Source organism: Drosophila gunungcola (assembly GCF_025200985.1).
Source record: "Drosophila gunungcola strain Sukarami chromosome 3L unlocalized genomic scaffold, Dgunungcola_SK_2 000002F, whole genome shotgun sequence".
NCBI lineage: Eukaryota > Metazoa > Arthropoda > Insecta > Diptera > Drosophilidae > Drosophila > Drosophila gunungcola.
In genome coordinates, this window is record NW_026453178.1 from 7,271,108 (window position 1) to 7,291,668 (window position 20,561).

Genomic DNA, 20,561 nt, shown 5'->3' on the forward strand with positions numbered 1-20,561 from the left:
TGTTGGCATTTATTTTCGAATACTTCATTACGTATACAAAAATTAACCAACGATCTACATATTAAAATTATACAATAATTTATTAAGTTAATTACCTTAAAACCTTACTAAATATAAGGTATGTCAATTAAGCGTGTGGGTGATTTTGCTCTATGTGGAGAATACAAACATATAACAAAAATGAACGAGTTCCTACTAAAGCACTTAGAATTTGTAAACTGCGAACATAAAACGTTCCTTTAACGTCAATGACCAATCCAATGATATATTATAATATTTTATTTTTAATGACATTTTTATAGAATTTTCAATGTAAAGTTTACTTCAAATAACTAAACGATAGTAGCAAAATAAATTAGTCTATAATAACTATGAAAATTAAAATTCGTAGTTTGAAAAGGGAGAACCAACAAGCTTCTACCAAAAATGGTAACAGTGCTGCAAACGGCTTACAGTCGGCTGTTAGCCGCCAATTGCAAACGAAAGTGAGAGTTCGTATAAGAGAGAAAGTTTCGGCTAGAGAGTTTTCCCGCTCTCTCTCTATCGACCAACTGTTAATTGTGGGAAATTGCAGCAGGGAAAACGGCAGCAGACCGCAACACGCATCAGGCCAATCGGGCGACGAACCTGAAACCCGAGCACCGAGCGCAACTGTAAGAACGAGCGATTTTGCAGTCGGAAAACTCGCATCGGAAAACTCGCATGCACCACAACAAAATTCGCCGGCTAATGCGGCTCACAGTATGCAAAACAATGCCGGAACGTGCAGTTCAGCCACAGAATCTGAAACAAAAATAAAACCTACGACCAAAAGAACTTCGCTAGCGCCAAAAACTAAAATTTGATAAACGTGCCGCGGGAAACAAATTCGAAGCGGCAAAAAGAGGTGGAAAAGTTGGGCGGCGGGAAAAGATAACCCCGGGGGTTTTTACGGCTGCCTGCATCTAATACAAATTAGCAACCAAGACGCAAGGAAAATAAACAAATAATTCTAGAGAGTGAAAAATAACACTAGCGGGCAATCAGAGAATTTGCACAAACGTTTGCGAAATATTTTGAGAACCCCGAAAAGTGCGTGCTGTGCTATTTTATAGGAATCGAGAGGATGAGTGGCTAGATGTCACAATATATTGAAACGGTAAGCAAAATGTGGCGTGGGAAACCCACTTAATCGGAAAAAGGTTTCTCTGCCTGCATAAAAAAAAAAAATTGGACACTATTTGTTTGGTCTGTAATATGTTTCAACTTAATGCTAAAAAATTGAGCCTCAGCTTATAAATATAAAATAACAATAATACTAACAAGTATATTATAATAGAGAAAATTAAAAAACAAAATTGTTTGCATACAAAGTTGAGTCACGTTCTAAAAAAATATTTAAAAATAAGTTCATATATTCAGAGAAAACATTATCTCAGATATCAAAAGGACCGAAATAGGAATTAAAAAATACTTGCAAAAATATTTTATAAACACATATGCTTTTTAGTTTTGGCAGTCGTACAAAAAGTAACTGCTGATATTTTTTAAAAACCAAAACTACTATTTAATTTTTTTTTCTCTGCATTCTTCCATTCCCATGCTCAAATGTTTGTATTTGTGTGCGATGAAATTTATCAGATAACTGAAATTTTGTGCGAATGGCAATTTGTAACTGTTGAATGTTTTGCGTTGAAGGAAAGGGGTTTGGGGTTGGTGTTTTTGAAATGAGATGGTTGGGGGTGAGGAACAAGGAATTGGTTTGCCCAATGATGTGGAAACTGAGAAGGGCTGACCATCATCAGTGGCAGTCACAGAAAACCGAGCAAGGATTTTCGGGAAATGAAACAAAATTTGACAAATTAGGTAAGGCTCGGTTGGAATGGTGGGGAAAATTATTCAGAGAAATGCTACGCTGGGAATAAATGCCAAAATTTAAATAGAGACAAGTTGATAAATTGATTTTGCGAGATGTGCAGCATAATAATACAAATTTAAGAGATCTGATAAATGTTTCTTTCTAAATGGAAAATATTTTGTCACAAAATATGTTGTTAACTTAAGTCTCCTTTCTTTGTTTAATACAATATTTTATTTAAGAATTCTTAAAATAATGAAACAAATCAAAAATGCTATATTAAAATTGGATAAAAATTTGGATTCGATTTCAGTACTTTGCAAATATATACAAAGAAATATGGCAGTTAGGAAACTCGAGTTTCTTCAGCCTTTTCCCTTTTCACACCACTAAAAAGGAGATAGCCCCACGGATGAGCTCATGCAACTAAGTAAAGTCCACTAAAACCGAACCCATCCGGCTAAAAGGCAGGAGAAATCCACCTCCACCTCCATCCCATGACCATGCCATGTAGCCCAATCAAAAGGCCGTTGCACTCGTTGACTAACGGACTAACTGAGTGAATGACGTGCGCTGGTCCAATCCTTCAGTCAATCGGTTTGATGGCTTGAGTCCGAATGTGGAGCAAGAAGCAGCATGAGAAGACAACGCAAACAGCGGGCAAAAAGAAAGCAGCAAGTCGAGGAGGAGGAGCAAACGAAGCATTTCAGCAGCTGCTGCTGTTGCTGCTGCTGCGACTCCGCAACTCGGGGCATGTAATTTGTCAGACAGATTTCTTTTAGCACCAGGACACAACCCCTCCAATCCAAACACAATTCAACCTCCCATCCACCAAACTGAAAAAATACCGCCCACGTCATTGCAACAAAACTGCTTCCTTCCTGCCATTTGGCCATTTGGTTAGAAATTGTCAGCCGAAGTTCTGGGTACTCTTACTTTCCAAACTTTTACTATAGTAAATTTTGAATGCATAACAAAATCGAACCTTTTGAAATAAATAAATATTTCATTGCATATTTGATTTATTCAGTTGATGTTATTTTGGTTTACTTTATTATTTTGTACTTCGAAATACAACAATCTTTTTTTTATAGAAGCTATATTTTAAGCTTCCCAAAAACTAAAATGCCGAAAATAGTTTGAAATGAAATAATTTTAAATTTGTAGAAACATATATATGAGCAATAAGTTAAAAATTTAAATAAGTATACATACTTGGTACTTATTTGAAAATAATTTTTTTTAACAATTTCCAAATCCAAAACCTTATTTTTTTGCATAATGAAATAAGATTTTTATTTGAAAGATCAACTTAATTTCTGAGCACCTAACTGGCTTCGATTTGATTATATAATAATATTTATGCGTGTACAAAAATATAACAACTATTTTAAATAACAAGAAAATGTTTATTTCTGCCAAAAAAAATATTTTAAGAAATTAAGTAACAAAAAAAGTACTTACATTTTGTTAGCACCCATTGAAAAAGTTGAAACGGGACACGTCCGAGAGAAAGGTATAGAAAAAAGAAAGGGGAGGAGTGCGCCAGACATTGACATTTCAGTGCAAATGAAGTGATAAACGTAAAGGCAAAGCGGCGTCAGCTCGAAAATTGCCAAAGCGAAAAAGGAAGTGTGGCGACAAGGTGGGGAAATGGTGAATGCGAAGTGGAAAGGGAGAGGGACAGGAGAGAGATAGACATAGACAGGCAGAAAGAGACAGTTGGACTGAGCCAGAGAGAGAAAGAGGGTCAGACAGACAAAGCGCGTCGAAAATGCGTCTAATTTGATGGAAGCGATGCATGCCTTAACCTTTCGTCGGCGTCAGGCAAACAGACAGCAGCAACAACGAAAACAACGATGACAGCCATCAAATGATAGCATTTCCTCTCGACTCAAAGGATCCGAGTTAACCAAGAACAAGGACACTAGCAGCTACTAGATGCGCTGGGCAAACTGGCAAGGGAAGAGCACCGGATTTAAATGGCGGAACAAGTAATAGAGATGCTGATGTGGCTCCTCCGCAACTGCAGTCTGCGAATTAATGGCCAAGGATGCACAGGAATTTCTCGGAAATTAGTCAAAGCACTACAAAATTTCCAGGAGCTTTAAAAAGTAAAACCTTTCGGGCAAATAGTATATTACTGCTGTTCTTGGTAAAACTTGAATTTTTATTTCAAATCATTAGCAATTTTTCCTGTTTCTGAAGTTAAATCACTTCAAGCCATTACAAATTGTAATGTACCGGATTTCCCCAAGCTCTCTTCATGAAAAAAGAATAATTATGAATTAATGTTTAAATATTATGGTTTCATTGTGAAACTCTAGCAACTTGCTTGGTTTCACAGAAAAAATAAGGTACATTTTTTATTTACAAACGAACATTTTTGCACAACTTTTAAAGTAACTTTTTTTTATATTATATGCAATGTTTTACACAGTAAATTATAATTAAAAATATGTTAGCAGTGTGTTGCCAAAAAAAAAAAATTTCGCGAAATTCTTTTATAAAACTTAATCAGCCTTCATGGCACACCCCTTTTTTTTAAGTTTTCAAACTTTCGCAATTCACACTTCTGCGAACTTATATTTAATCATAGTCCCCAGACTAAGTAAAAGTTTTCCATAGCAGTTTACATATAATTAATTTAATGGAATAAACCACTGTTTCCGCTAGGATCAACCCTTTGGTGAAAGTTTTCTGCAGCTAATTAGAGAATTTTCCAATAATTATTCATCATAATTGACAATTCAGTTTTTAACTACTCATCACTTGCGTACAGAAGCCACTTCCCAGCACCATCAACTTTGAACTTTTTGTGCAGCATCAGACGGCAGAAAACGAACAAAACTTTTGCAATTAATTACGGACAAGAGCCCTAAACTGAGAAGGGGTGAAAACGGGCTGGGTCACGTTCAACTTATCCCATAAAAAATAAAAATTAAAATAATAGAAGTGAACCTGATAAGAAGAGCTCTATGCAAGAGAGATCTGCTGCAATTAGAGAGGTAAAAGGGAAATTGAAATGCATTCAATGTGGATTTAGGGGCGGGTTTCAGATATCATATTCAACTGTGATGCTTCTCCCTTCGCCGAATGGAATGGCCTACTTAAAGGAACTAATGAGAGTGCGAGCAAAATGGGGAAGACACTGTCTAAACATCCACATCATGATAGATGAGTTAATGATAACTTAGCCAGGGTTCCATCTATGCCAACTGGTGGCGAAACTATCAATTAATGTCAGACAGCAGTTGCTGATGATTGGATATGATGGGTATAGAAAGGACAAAAAAAAGCCGAAAACAACTACTGTCCTAATTTGGCGCCATTGTTAATTGTTAATTTAGAGCACCAGGAAAGTTTCTTTAAGAGCACATATTACTTATTTTTAGTACCTAAAATCCAGAGCAAGAATTAAGAATTAATTTTCATTTTTGGTATAACAACGTCAAAACAAGTATCTTAAATTATACGTATACATATAGTTAAACAGTACGTACATATACGTATACGTACGTATACATTTAGTTAAAAGTACCATCAGCTAAGAAATAAAGCTGAGCAAAAATATGATGATGAGAAGCGCTAAAGTTTTCCAAGACATTAGAACGTTTGGAAACAGTAGCTGGCACCACAAAAATTGCAAGTAACCATTTTGCCCTGCTCCCTTTGGTCACCGGAAGTTTTGCTGCGCATGTGCAACTTTAGTCTGGACGGAAAACTAATAATAGAAGAATCTGCCTGTCTTCATTAAAGGTGCAACTTTTTCAGGGTGCAATATTGCAACCGTTTTCTCTGTGGGACCCACAGTTTTGCCTCCCTATCAACGTCAGACCATGATTAATGTTTAAATTAAACAAGGCCGCACTGACGTTAATGACGACAAAAGAGCAGCGACGATAACAATGCCACCAGTGGCAGGAAAACACAACTAAAACAAAAGTGTTAGTCACACCCGAGACAAAAACAACAATGCCCCATGGTAGATAATGATGAGGAAGTATAGTATATACAGAAATGATTAGTCTATGGCTTCACTCAATGTCGCAGCTGGTGCATAAAGTTATCAAATGTAGGGCCATATAAAAATGTTGTCACAGGGGAATTGCCTATTAATGTAATGGGAGTTCAAATCAAGAAGGAAGCTGAGAATAAACCAGAACTAGGTTGTATTTAAATAATAAAATGGTGCTATATTATTTAAACAAAATAATAGCATAAAATTCAAGAATGAACATACGGAAATCCTTACAAATGAATTATTTCTGGCAACCTTGGTGTTTTGGCACATTTCATCAACAAAAGTATCAAGTATTTTGTTTATCTAAAAAAGCAAGTCACCCAATCAATCAAAATCCAATAGTCTGTAAACTCCTGGATTAAACAGAGAAATGCCTAGTCAACAAATTGGTTGGAGTTTTGACTCCATTTGAGTAATCATTTCGCATGTTAGCCAGCAACGATCGATTTCGTTACGCATCCGTTTCGATTTCGCAATTCAATTAGCGGCGTTGATGGCAATGACGAAATGAATGATTGCCCAATTGACACCAGTACATCCTTCATCACACCCTTGGTCCACCGGCCCCCAATCAATATCTGGCCTTATTGATTGAATTTCCACCCAAAACTGATATGATTGTGCCGTCGTTGCTAGCATAATCGAGAATATAATTAATAAAGCCCATGATTTAGTGTTAATTGGGGAGTCAACAGAGCGCGCTAGATATATAGATATATAGATCCATGGTCACCCATCTGCTGGGTGTTAAATTCCCACCCACTCTAAAGCCAAACGGTTACAAAGCAATCAATTGAAATTGGCAAAAGTTCATCATTTTTATTATTTTCATGGCTTCTGGTTAATTGAACTAATAAAATTGAGAATCAACAACAGAAACGGCAATTCTGTTGGCCGTGGCTACGAAAAAAGAGCATTGCAAACACTTCAATGAGCAAAAGCCAGAAGAATTTTGAGCAAAACGAGCTAAAAAGGAAAAATGGCAGAAAAACAAAAACAAAAGCAGCCAGAACAAGACGCACTAAAATGCAGAATTGGCAAATTTTGTAAACAAATTGAAAATGGAGGAGAAACATAGAACAGAAAATCTCGACCACCTGATACCCTGACAAAAATTTAATTGATTTTAATTTTATTTGCATTTGGAGTGCTTTTAATTAAATTTTTTATTAAGTACAATGCTGTAAACTATAATTGCTTTCTTTAAACTTATAGACGAATATTTATCTTTTTTAAAAGGATAAAAGAGCAAGCTTTGTATTAAAACTTTCATTTTTGACAAGTTTTTTATAATAAATCCTGCAAGACTTACGAATTCATAATAAAAAATAATAATAAAAGCTTTCAATAACAAACAATTCGTTGGAAACTGTCACGTATAACTTGTTTCTTCTCCTTATCATTAAATTGCCAAACTATCAAAATAATAAAATAATGAAATAAGAAGGATTTTTGAACAAGTGCATTGAAATTGTGGACGACGAGATGTCATAGCAGCTACAAAAGCAATCACAATCAGAAAAGCAAATAAAAACAAAAACGGCGAGCAATAAGAAATATTTCAATTAATTGGCCATTCAAGTTGCGAATTGCACTTTGAATCGAGCTGAAACTCAAATAATACGAATGGGTCTATTGGACATTTGCCTTTTTGCCACTTACTCCAGTTTTTTTCCTTTTCAAAACAGATTTCTCCATTTCTCCTATTTCTTTCTGTCGAATTATTTATTTATTTTTATCGTTGGTCAGCGAGTTGACGGCAATCAACACGTCAGGCACATCAAAAGTGGCAAGTGCCTCAGGAAATCCCTTTCAGTTTGCTCTTTTTTTCTCCCAGGAATATTTGACCCATCTCCGTTGATATTATTTACCTAGGTAATGGCATTTGCTGATGATGACAACGCTGTTTGTGCGATTAAATGAAGGAAGAACTTCGAATGAAGTCAAAGGTCAGTGCTGTCGCACTCGAGTGCAAAGCAAATAGCCCAGAAAGAGAGTTCCAGTCGGAATATTCGATTGGAGGGCAAACAGGGTGTACGAATGAAGTTGATTGTTTAGATTTGTTGGCAGGGGAAATTTATCTTAAAAACGAGGGTATTTTTTTTTTGACCTAATTGCCTGTTACTTAAAAAAACCTCCTACTATTTACTAGTTAACTCGCCTGATATTTCAGACTAAATAAATTGCTGTTTATAGGGTATCCAGCATTTATATTTTCAGCCATAAAATTAAAATAACAATATTCGTGACGCATGTCGACCTTGCTTTTTATTTCATTGCTTTTTTTTAATGAAACATGGTCTCAATAAAAGTTTCCATAATTAACTTATTTGCAAATAATTGTTGTATTTCCTGTTCATGGTGAATCAAAACAATATTACGAAGGTAGTACTTGATATGTTATTATTAACCGATGGAAAAGTGTTCTTTTTATAAAAATAAGTAAATTTGAAGTAACTGGAGTAATTTAAATTATATTTATTAAGCTTTTAAAGGTTAAACTTCAAAAACTGTAATAACCAAAACACATTTCTAACAAATTTTTCGTTGCGCATATATGCCGCAATCCGTGGCTGGAACACCTAAAACCGGCGTCGATATTTTACCCGAAAAGGCTCCGCCGCACTGCCAGTAACGGATTTTCTATTGCCACCCAATTAGTGAAAATCCTGGGAGCATGGTTGCATGGCATAGATTCGTTAGCCCACAACATATGCAACATAATCCGTGCTTTCATGCCTCCCCCCAAATTTAGCTCATTTATTGTCAATGGTCTCTTCAAAATTATGTTAAATGTGCCCGCGGAACTATCGAAGCGATCCCATGCAAACACATTTGTAATGAGTGCATCCAGCAGCGAACAATAAACACACCAAATCAAAAGGTGGGGGTGCAATGTTTTGGTGCTAATTTATGCAAATTGGTGAGTATGTTTGGGGGGGAGGAATGCTCCATAAATTACACATCGGAAGGCTGCGCGAGTGTTAAGCGCTCTAAGCCATTCAATGAGGTCTGAACTTTAACCAAATTGTTTGCGGGGACTCCAGTAAATTGGTTAGCGAAAGGATTACCATTACCCCCGGAAGCTATGAAAACCCATATTTGATAAACCGATTTTCGCCACAAATCGGCCCTTTCCTAAGAGCTTTATATGCTGGCCCACACTTGAGGCAAATGTAGGCGGCTTAAAACTAAACCGCTTACGAAAAGACTGTCCATGGAAATGAAAAAGGAAACGAAAAGACTTAATTTGTCTTTTACAATTTATTTAAAAAAGAGCTTAGGGCTATGTGTTCTGCTTAGCCTACAGACAGAAAAAAAATTAACTTTTAATCAAACATGAAACTACCATTCTAAAAATATTTTTGCGGATATTTAGTCTAAGAAAGAGAAATAAAGAACAATAATAATTTATTTTCAAACAAAAATGATCCCTTAAAAAACTGGAGTTTAAAATAGGCACTTTCATTCGTTTTAGTGACAAGACCAGAAGTTGGTAACAGATTGCATGATATTTGGCAAATATTTTCACAACATTTTTACTGATTTTTGAAGCCTTCTAACCCTTTTTTTTTCGCCACTACCATATCCTGTGACAAATCAGTAAAAACGTTTAGCATGCAATTGACAAACATTTTTCAAAGCTCCATTGAATCGAACGAGCGAAAAAAAAAGAATGTGCGGATAAAAAAATTCGAAAGAGGGTGTGGCTGAACAATGAACAAAGCTAAATGGGATGAGAAACAGAGTGGAAATGCGTTGGCGGATTTCATTTTTGGCAAGCCGCCTGCAGTTGAGGCCACAAAAAGCAAAGGCAACAGGAGCAGGAGGATCAGAAAACAACAACAGGGGACCACATCAAAGGCAACACAAGCCGGGAGGCTCCACAACCTGGCTTTTTCCCCCTGCATAGGTGCAAATATGTGTGCCAATGGAGAGCCAGTGTTGGCTTTCATCCTCCACTTTTGGCAAATGAAGGGAATAGAGCAAATATAGAGGCCTGGAGCGCCATTGAAGACGTAAATAAAAATGAAGCGAATGGAGAATCACGGGACATAACCACATGGGAGTGAGACTGGGTGCCATTATTTCCCCAGATGGGTTAACAATGGTCACCAGGCACAATTGAGCCCAAAATGTGAGCATCGTTCCACCGCATTCAGGTGGTTTTAGTTCCGGATCCGAATGTGTGGACACTCGAGGGACAACTGACCACAAAAGGAGATTCACCAGGCAGTTATTGGGTGGACGGAAATAGCACACAGATTAGAAGAACATTTTATCATAGGCTGGACCATTTCTTGCAATAAAAACCGTTTAATAAAAACAGATAAATATTTTTGGAAAATAAAAATTAAAAGGTTACGTATTAATTATACATAATAATTATTTAAGAGCCAAGTTCACAATTTAACTATTAAATTCATAGTTTATGTTTTTATTGTATAAAGTTTTGTCAAGTTGATGGTGAGGTATTTATTTGTGTTATAAAGTAATATCTTTTATCTTAGCTGTAGGTGAATAAAAACTTATCTTAACTTCAACCTACTTTTTGTTTTAATTTACTTGATAGTCCAAATTTTGAAGTCTATAATTATCCGTTAAAAGTTTAAGTGTTTAATACACAAAATAATTACAAAACAAAGGATTAGGAAAAGGACTCCATAAAACAAATGCAGCAAAGGACAATCATCCCACAAACTGTGTAATTTCGAGTGGGTGCTACTCAAACTAAAACCAACAGGTGCAACAAATAGGAAAAGCTGCAAACAGCCGCTGTTGTCGGTTTCCGGCGGCTCTTATTGCTTTCTTGTTTGTTATGCAACACATGTTTTAGTGCTTTCATTCTGTGCCAAAGGTCAGGTAAGTGGCAACCTGTGGCCAAAAGCCAAAAATGTGTCCCAAAGATTAAGTGCGACGCCACCGAAAAACCGAGTTATCGTGTAAGTGAGTTGGGTGGATTTAACTGGGCGGCAAGAGGCTGAGGCTGAGGCAGAGGCAGAGTTAGAGGCCACTGAGGTGAGTGAGTTTTGTTTATGTTACACTTTATACTCGGTACTGGCTCCATAAACAAAAGCACCCATCACAACCCATAGCAGGCCCAAGACCAATCCAAAAACAAGGACCTCTGCCCACACCAAGTGCACTTGTCACGAGCCAATGGCTGCTTGTGAGTGTGTTTGGTTTGCGTTGTGTATACATGCAAATTTGCTAGTCATATTTGCATACAACCACATGCGGGCTTGTTTTTGTACACTGAGGGAGATATATACAACCAAGATCAAAGATAGTGCCACTTAAAGCTGGTTTTTAACCATATTATTTTTATGCCTTGATTATTTCTTGTAAGGCTTTTGGCACAACGTTATTTAAATTTCATTATATTTGAATAGGTTAATAAAGTCATCAAATATAAAAATAATATTTAATTGCCTGTTTATAAAAAAACTAAATGAGAACTAGAAAACTATTAGCTTATAGGCCCAAGCGAAAAAGGGGAAAAAGAGCACAATGAGTTTAATAACAAAAAAATATTTGATTTCGCCAAAAATTGGTCAAACGAGATGAAAAAATTACTGGGCGTATGGGTAATTTTAGTACAATAAATATCCTACAAATTACTTATACGCACTGTGGTACATCTATAAACTTACGTACCGAGTATTTGAAATGTTCATAACATATTTGAACCAATATATGAATACAAATTGGAAACAACAATTTTTTTTTAAAAATTCTATAAAAACTTTAAAAACTGCATAAATACAAAGCTTATTTTAAGTAATTCTTATATTTACATTTTATTTAACCCAAAATAATTTGTGGTAAATGTAAGCCATTTCTTTTTTTCAGTGCCAACATCTGTTCAGAGCTGGCTTGTATGCATGTTGTACTTGGTGTTTATCCCAAAAATTATGCTTTTCGCATGCCTCTGGGTCGTCCGCACTCCTGTCCCCTTCCGGTTTACCCATCTCAGTTTCCCAAGCCGCCGCCCATGAATTACTTTGAATGTGTTTTGTGTTGCTGCTTGAAAACAAAGCGAGCGACTAAACCTTTGCCAAGCTGTTGGCTGCCTGACGACTCCTTCTTCCTGGTGGATCCTTTACCCGATTTTCTCTCAGGCAAATATATTGTGCCGTGCCTTGTTTCTGTGGTAACATAATCCAAACTCATGAACACCCTCCACACTTTCCCAGTTTTCAGCAAATGTGGCTTGTGTAAACTTTTGATAAAGTTTTAATTAATTAAAAACACGTTCGAACGCTTGGGGCTATGTTCTTGTAAATTACGAAAAACGCTGAGCTTTTATTAGCGAAGATAACGATCAATAAGTGGAAAACATTAAACTATATGGGCGTAATAGTTATACATTTGTTGAATGGCAAAATAATTAATTATTGTTGTCAGGATAGGGCATAATAATCTTAAATGAAGAAACTTTAACAATCAGTAAAGATACAGAGGAAAATTAATAAATAAGTAGTTTAACCCTGTTCCCATTTCCAATAAGATTTTGAAAGTAAAACAGGCTTAAAGCCAGCTCGTTTTTTATAAGTTTTAATCATATATAAACTTTGTTTAAGAGTTATCTAAGCCTTTAAAATTCGAACATTTTTAAAACTCACTAGAAATTCAGAAAATCTTAAAGAAATCATAATCCTGATTATTAATATTCATAGTTTAATCAGTCTATAAATTAAAAATTTTATTTAAAAATTATAATATTCTCCAATACTAGTATCAGTAAAAAAAAAAAATTATTTAAAACCCTTTAAAACGACGTCAGTCTTTCGATTTACTGCCTGCTGTTTTTTTTACGATCGAACTTCTTATCAAAATAAGCTTTCTAAGCTAAAAAATCTGATTTTTATAACCTGTCGTCACATCGTCAAGAGGTCCCAGCACATGCCCATCAAGAAAATCTGTTGGGGGAAATGCATTTAAGACCTTCGTCTTGAGGGTCTCATAAAATGCATAAATTTTTAATAAATGCCGCAGCACACACAAGACACAAACAAGCATACCCAGGGAAAGTCCCAGAGATACAGTGTAAAGGAGAAAGTAGGGTAGAAAGTAGAGGAAAGCTGACAAAATGTGGTCATCACCTTCCTTTGGTGCCTTTTATCCTCAAGCTCAGCTGGACTTCCAGAAAACTATTATCCGCACTATAAAAATGCATCTAAGCTTTAACAAAAAAATTGTAATCAAATAAAAAATTAAAGAAAATGTTAATAAACTTTTGTTGTTTAAAATTTTGAAAAGACATTTTGAATTATTAAAATTGGGTATGAATTTCGGTTTAAAAACACTCTTGTAAATCTGTTAAAATCTATTTTGGAATCAAATTTTATAATATAGCTACATTTTTATTGCTTAAGCCATGGTGATTTTTGGAAGAACATTGAACAAAACTAAGTCAGCAGCTTTCCTTTGAAGAAGTCTTAGCAGCCTGCTGCCTGCCATCAAGTGAATTGGAGACACACAACTGCAGTACCAGTGGCTGCGCTCCTTTTCCCCTTTCCTAAGGGAGTTGGAACCCAGGCAATCAGCAATCTGTGCCTCTATTGCGGCTTACCGATAACACCAACAATAAACACCAAACAGCAACAGCAAAAATAAATGGCGAACAACAGTTCAGGAGCCAACGATGATGATAGCGTTGGCTCGAAATTCTCGGGGGAATTTACACCTGTCGTAAGTTTGGGACTTAATTCCTTATACAAACAAACAAGAGCACGTGGCACTGGGCCAAAATCTCAAATAAATGCGTTAGAAAATAAAAACATAAAAATAAATATATAAATCTTTGGCCCGGTTTCTTCATGTCATAAGTAATTTTGACATTGAGTTAATTTGCTGTTTTTGAAAAACTTATTGTTGACTTAATGTAACAAATTACAATTTAAAGCCTTAACCTAACATGGAGAAATCGGAGTTCGAAATTAAATTTAACCCTCTACTCTTGTAAAAAATGATGCATTGACATAAAAACAATATTTCTTATTGTGGGTATCTTTGAATAATATTTTAATCAGTCGCTGATGAAATTGTTCATAAAGACAAAAAAGCTGTTAGCTACATTTTCACAAATGGAACGCTACATTTTCACAAATGGAAGTAATTTAAATTGGACCAATTACTCAACTCAAAATACTTTAATTTCAACATAAGCAACAGGTTCTAAAATACTGTATGGTGAAAGTGGTTGCTATAATTGCAATTTGCCAAATCTTTGCATTAAAGGAAAACCGTCTTACAAAAACTCATTCTCCAACCAAAATTTTAACAACTATCAAGAATTTCCCTTCTCTTTCTGGAACCCAATTTCTAAGTAACTTTTACCTACATGAAATTCATGCCAAATATAACTCTAATTGACTGCCCAACAGAAATCCTTCCCACCAGAACATTGCAACCTGCAACCATTTGTGTGCAATGAACCACGTTTAATTGCACTTAGCAACGATTTGTGGCCCACAAATTTTGTGGCATTCAATATGAACAATTGAATACCCCCGGCAATTAACTAAAATAACACATTTGTAAGTTTAATGATTATTAAAATTACAAGAAAGTGATAAAACTACTACATATCTAATGGCACATAAAATTGAAAATTCGTTCAATTAAATTTAACAGCAAGTATTTAAGTAATTATTTTGTTCTAGGTCAATCAATGCACATTAATATGCAATATTCATGGAGGTGTCAAAAATTCAATAACGTAATATTTCTTAGGATGACATAAGAAGTTCATTATTTTCTTTAAAATGATATTATTAGGAAAATTTTAAATCAAAACAAACATCAAAAGCTATTTAAATATAAAAAAAAATAAATGTACAGCCTATTAAAATGCGTCATTTTCAGGCAAGATTAGTTTTCGAAAGTCTCGTCAGCAAAGCTTAAGCCAAATTTTGATTAATGGCTTTGAAATAAGATGACTTATATGAACGACGATTTTAAATTAGCTTAACAAAGACAAGGACATTTTAATGAAAATTAATCCCCACAAGTGTTTTGGCTTAGTCAACAATATTTTGATGTGGACGCAAGCATAAACTAAGCGGCTCAAATTTCTGAAATCTCTTGATAAATTCCAATAAAGACCACGTGCTCACCTGTAATGCCTGTAATTTTCCGAATATTAAAGGGGGAATATATTTGCAACAACGCTGTTTTCCTTATGCCTAATTTATTCACAGAAAATTGTTGGTTCTTGTTTGTTTGATTTGACAAATTGAGCGCAATTTAATTTCAATTTAAATGTTAATTTCCGCCTCCTAGAAAAACCAATTTACGGTAAAGTTTTTAAAAGTCTTCAACTTTTTGTGCAAATGAATTGGACCTTTAGAGGTGCAAAACATTTAACAGATGATTTTGTTCATACTTTAAAATATTTTTCTCTTGAGCTTACTTTTATCTACAAGCTGTTCAAGCAAGTTTATATTTTAAAATAAGGCAATAAAAGTATTTGGAAAGGGTCCCAAGTTTCTAGATGTGAAGCCGCATTTAAAGTAAGATTTGCAATAATACAATAATTGTTTACATATAGGCATTAGGACGGTAGAAATTGTATGGACAAATAAAACATTTATGCCTTAAACAGAAATTGACTTACTTACAAATTATGTGTTATTTTAAGTTCAAAATTCCTTAAAACTTGTTGACTAAACTAAACTACAACTAAATATCCAGCATGAATTAGGCACATTGCAAAAAACTCAATTAACTTTATTAATTTAACCGATGGCCTTTCCAGCAACTTAAACAAAATTTTTATGTTCGTCCAAAAAACATTTCAATTAGTAGCGATTCAAATTTTGCCAGTAAAATTTGCCAGTTGCAATTTTAATATTTAGAATAATTAAGCAAACAAACAAACACGTAGGAAAACATTTTGTGTAATAACGAAAATTGTTTTGCAGGACTACCAACATGCGAAACCATAACGAGAGGAGACGAACAAGCAGGAGAATTTGATTAAAATAATTAAATTTAGACCGGAAAGCGTGGAGGTGGAATCATGTTTACCTGTCTGATGATGGCCATCCTGCAGTTTGTTAGTGGCGATCTAACACCCGCTTCATATGTGAACACCACAAATTGGTATAATACAAACGAGAGCTGGTTTACCACTGAACTGAACCATAGATGGATTAGTGGTAGTTCCACAATTCAGCCAGAGGACACGATATATGGCACCGAATTGCCCACGTATCAACATTGCATAGCCACCCGGAATTCCTTTGCGGACTTGTTCACTGTGGTGCTTTATGGATTCGTTTGCCTAATTGGATTATTCGGGAATACCTTGGTGATTTATGTGGTGCTGCGGTTCTCCAAGATGCAAACGGTAACGAATATTTATATACTGAATCTAGCGGTGGCCGATGAGTGCTTCCTGATTGGAATACCCTTTCTGCTATATACAATGAGAATTTGTAGCTGGCGATTCGGGGAGTTTATGTGCAAAGCCTATATGGTGAGCACTTCAATTACCTCCTTCACCTCGTCGATTTTTCTGCTCATCATGTCTGCGGATCGGTATATAGCTGTGTGTCATCCCATTTCCTCACCCCGATACCGCACTCTGCACATAGCCAAGATAGTTTCGGCCATTGCCTGGACAACTTCGGCGGTTCTCATGCTGCCGGTGATTCTATATGCCAGCACTGTGGAACAAGAGGATGGCATTAATTACTCCTGCAACATAATGTGGCCGGATGCGTACAAAAAGCACTCGGGCACTACCTTTATACTGTATACATTTTTCCTGGGCTTTGCCACTCCACTGTGTTTTATTCTGACTTTTTACTATCTGGTTATTCGGAAACTGCAGTCAGTGGGTCCAAAGCATACCACCAAGTCCAAGGAGAAGAGGAGGGCTCATCGCAAAGTCACTCGACTGGTACTGACGGTAAAGAATATTAAAAATATTTGTTTGCACTTTTGGATTTTTCTGTTTTTTATCAATTCACAGGTAATAAGTGTGTATATTTGCTGTTGGCTACCACACTGGATCTCACAGGTGGCCTTGATCCACTCGAATCCCGCTCAGAGGGATCTCTCCCGACTGGAGATACTCATATTTCTGCTTTTGGGAGCTCTGGTTTACTCCAATTCGGCGATAAATCCCATACTGTATGCCTTCTTGAGTGAGAACTTCCGCAAGAGCTTTTTCAAGGCCTTCACCTGTATGAATAAGCAGGATATCAACGCCCAATTGCAGGTGGAGCCCAGTGTTTTCACCAAACAGGGCAGCAGAAAGAGGGGTGGCTCCAAGCGCCTGCTGACCAGCAATCCACAGACGCCTCCCCTGTTGCCATTGAATACTGGTAACAATAATTCATCGACCACCACATCCTCGACAACGACAGCGGAGAAAACCGGAACCACGGGGACACAAAAATCATGCAATTCCAATGGCAAAGTGACAGCTCCGCCGGAGAATTTGATTATTTGTTTGAGCGAACAGCAGGAAGCCTTTTGCACCACCACAAGGAGAGGATCCGGTACAGTGCAGCAAACAGATTTGTAACCCAGTTTAAATAAAAACTGTCTTTAAAATAAAACACCGATTTAACTATAGTATAGATAATGAAAAACCCTGCATTTAAATTATGTTGTACTCATTATCTACCTAAAATCATGTAAACATCATTAAGAATTTGAGACTAAGCAGTATTAATACATGTCTACACAAATAACTAATATATAATATTATAGGCATATAAAGAGAAAGATTCTTATAAGATTGTAACCGCACAACGATATACTAGCAATATACAATAGTTGATGGGGTAAAACAAATTTTGATTTGATATGTTTAAGATCCACAAAAATAAATTCAAATATTTAAAAAACTATATAAATATAAATTTAATCTTAAACTGAAATATATTTTATTTGAATATTTTACTGCCAGTAACACTACTACCATTAGCTACAATTAAGTTCTCAAACCAGTACTTATTAAACAAGGGACACTTAAACGTTTTAATACCTCCAACTTAATTGATTTTTGTTTTTTAAGAAAATATTAACATTTGCAGAACAGATTTCATAATTAACCAATTAGGTAATTACACAGATTTATGCAGTTAAAAACGAATAAGACGAGATTGCACAAAATAAGCTGATTAGCCAAAAGCCAACTAAGTCAGCCAAGACACTCGTAAAATGTGAAATAAAAAACTTTTTACGGGCGGTCGGCGAAGTATGAAACTAGCTGAGTAAATGCCACTATTAAAGTCTGCGGGAGTCTTGGCCAGAATTTTAATTGATAAAGCAAAAAAGATACTTTTAAATGAATGTAATTTTGTTTTAATTGTATATACATACAGATATGTGCAACAACTAAGTGTCGCTCAGAAATATAAAATTATTTAAATGTGATTGTGTGAATACTGATTTTTTGGAAATGGAGGTTAAGGCTTGTTTAACCAACAGTATCTTTCGGAACGAGTTGAGTATTCTGTAATTTAGGCTAAGCAATTTAATTAAATTATGTTAATGTGCTTGAAAAAGTGTGAATAAAGCAATGTTTGTAAAAAAATATATGTCTTGTACTATTGACTATTAAAATGGAATTTTAAGAAAATTACAATTACAAAATTTAAGCATTAGTTTTCAATATTTTTGGCCCCTTTTTTTAATCGCTTCCTATAAAATGATGCACTGTTTAAGTTTCATGGTCGATTGGGAAAATGCAGTATTGTAAATATATTAAACCTTTAATTCAATTGAAACCATTTTGAAGGGCTACAAAACTTGACAACTTTGTGACCCACCATTCATTTGTCAGAGAGCAAATTCTAAGACTCATTGTGAGCCTCGGGAGTATTTTTTCGTTGCTGCTGCTGTTGTTGATTTATTTGGATACGATTGAACTGTAGTCAAGTTAAGAGCTCTTAAGCCAGCGTACTTTGGAGAACAACCTGCCAATATATTGTATTCTGCTAGCTGCACCGGCATTAAATCAAGTTTAGGAACTTGGCTTTCTGCCACTTTCCCGGCTTGCTTTCCCCCCATTGATTTATGCGTTTCAGCGCGCTAGCATAAAGAGTTGGCTTTGAAATGGTTTTCCAGTTTCCTCAGTTTTTCAAATATACGTGCGCCCACCTGCAGACTGCAGGCGAAAGGTGAGGAGTGAAAATGTTAACTCAAATATGGGAAAGCAATTCATTGAAAGGAAAAAATAAATAAATGGCAAGAACGTTTGAGCTTTGAGCTGTTTGTTGGGGGGGATTTGCGTAAACCAAGAGATGGGGAAAAAGCAACGACAGCTTAGCAACTTTTGCGAGTGCAAATTTGTGAGAATTTTCCCTGTTTGGTTTGATTTGGCTTGGTTTATTTTACTTACCTCCTTGGCATCTGTATCATTATCACTCTTGACTTTTCAAAGCTCCGCCTCATCTGGCCTTTAAGTCCCAACAAGTTGTGTTACTTGAAGTAGAAGTCCTTTGATTTATGTGGTAAAACGTGACAAATTGCGTAGCGCTGAAACTTGGTTTTAATTAGTTGATTAGTTTGTGCGCTTGTCCATCACATTTCTGCGGTCACCTGGAAGGCAATTGAATTAGAACTGTGCAAATTGCGGTTTGCAGTTAACTCATTGATTGGTAAGCGTTTCCATTAATCGATTTTCCAGGTAAAGCAACCTGGATACTTGCAAAGATGTCAATGTCAGGGGCAGTTCGAAAGTCTTCAGAAAAGTCGAAACAGGACAGAGGTTCAAGAACCACTGGGGGCCATCATTGTCATCAGCGTTAACGACGGGGATTGTTGGTCAAAACGATTGGAACTCCGCTACGGCTTGCAATCTGAAACGTGAGCTATTAAAAATCTCACTTAACGTCACTGAAAAAAAATTCCTAAAAAAACTAAAATAGTTATAAGTAAAAAGCCGATTATCTTATTCTTACATTTAGTTTTAACTGAACGTCATATTAAATTGGTGTTTCGGAAAAATGTAATTTATCAATAACTGGTAAGATTTGAGAAAACGAAGTTATGTTTTGGTCAATTTCATATTTTTGTTAACTTTAATTGATTGATTACAAGCTAAAAACTTATCCTGTCAATAAGAAATTGTTCCTTATTAAGCTTTCGTTAGGTATTAGCAGTCAGTAAGCTAAGAAATAAAACTACAGAAATTTTTTCTAAGTGCCATGGCGCACAAAGACCAAGTCCCAGGCCGAAAAAAAATCCTCGCAAAATACAAAACGTGACCCAGAAAAAGAGGAACAAGAGCAGGATCTGTTGCATTTTTGGCCGGCGCACAGATTGCGTCCAAAGGAGCTTTGTCTGGCCAGCTGGCTGCTTCCGGTGGCTGAATGCAACTGGGAATGGCCCAGCCCACATTGGGTTCCACTTTGGCGCTTCACCTCCGGTTCGTGTGTCTGGCACTTACCATTTCATTACTGCCGTGATTGGATTACGCCGTAAATGCATTTCGCTGTTGTCGTCGAAGCTGGCCGTATACAGCTATATCCTTAAGGTCCTCGCCTGGAACTTCTCCTGAGGGCAAAATGGTTATCGCCTTAAAATAGTACCAGATCGCAACGGCGTTCGAATGTATGACCTAAATTCAGGTCCTTATATCCTGCCTAAGCTACTTAGCTCAGATTGTTATTAACTAGTGGCGATGCACAGGCCAAAATAATCGGCTTGCCTCTCAAATTCCGACTTTGTAAT

General features: G+C 35.9%; 1 protein-coding gene across 2 annotated transcripts; it reads left to right on the top strand.

Moving 5' to 3' along the window:
• Positions 1-697: 697 nt before the first annotated feature.
• LOC128257128 (somatostatin receptor type 5) lies at positions 698-17,690 on the top strand. 2 transcript variants are annotated; one of them, XM_052987968.1, is made up of 3 exons: positions 698-1,138; positions 15,791-16,782; positions 16,846-17,690. In XM_052987968.1, exons 2-3 carry the CDS (start codon positions 15,889-15,891, stop codon positions 17,401-17,403), a joined length of 1,452 nt encoding a protein of 483 aa, XP_052843928.1. In that variant the 5' UTR covers positions 698-1,138; positions 15,791-15,888; the 3' UTR covers positions 17,404-17,690. The 2 variants fall into 2 exon arrangements, with proteins under 2 accessions (XP_052843928.1, XP_052843929.1); XM_052987969.1 differs by lacking the exon at positions 698-1,138 and adding an exon at positions 13,264-13,556.
• The last annotated feature ends 2,871 nt before the right edge of the window (positions 17,691-20,561 follow it).

Coding starts and splice junctions, on each gene's coding strand:
- LOC128257128 (XM_052987968.1), top strand. CDS start 15,889: ATGTTTACCTGTCTGATGATGGCCATCCTGCAGTTTGTTAGTGGCGAT. Junction 16,783..16,845: donor TCACTCGACTGGTACTGACG/GTAAAGAATATT, acceptor ATCAATTCACAG/GTAATAAGTGTGTATATTTG.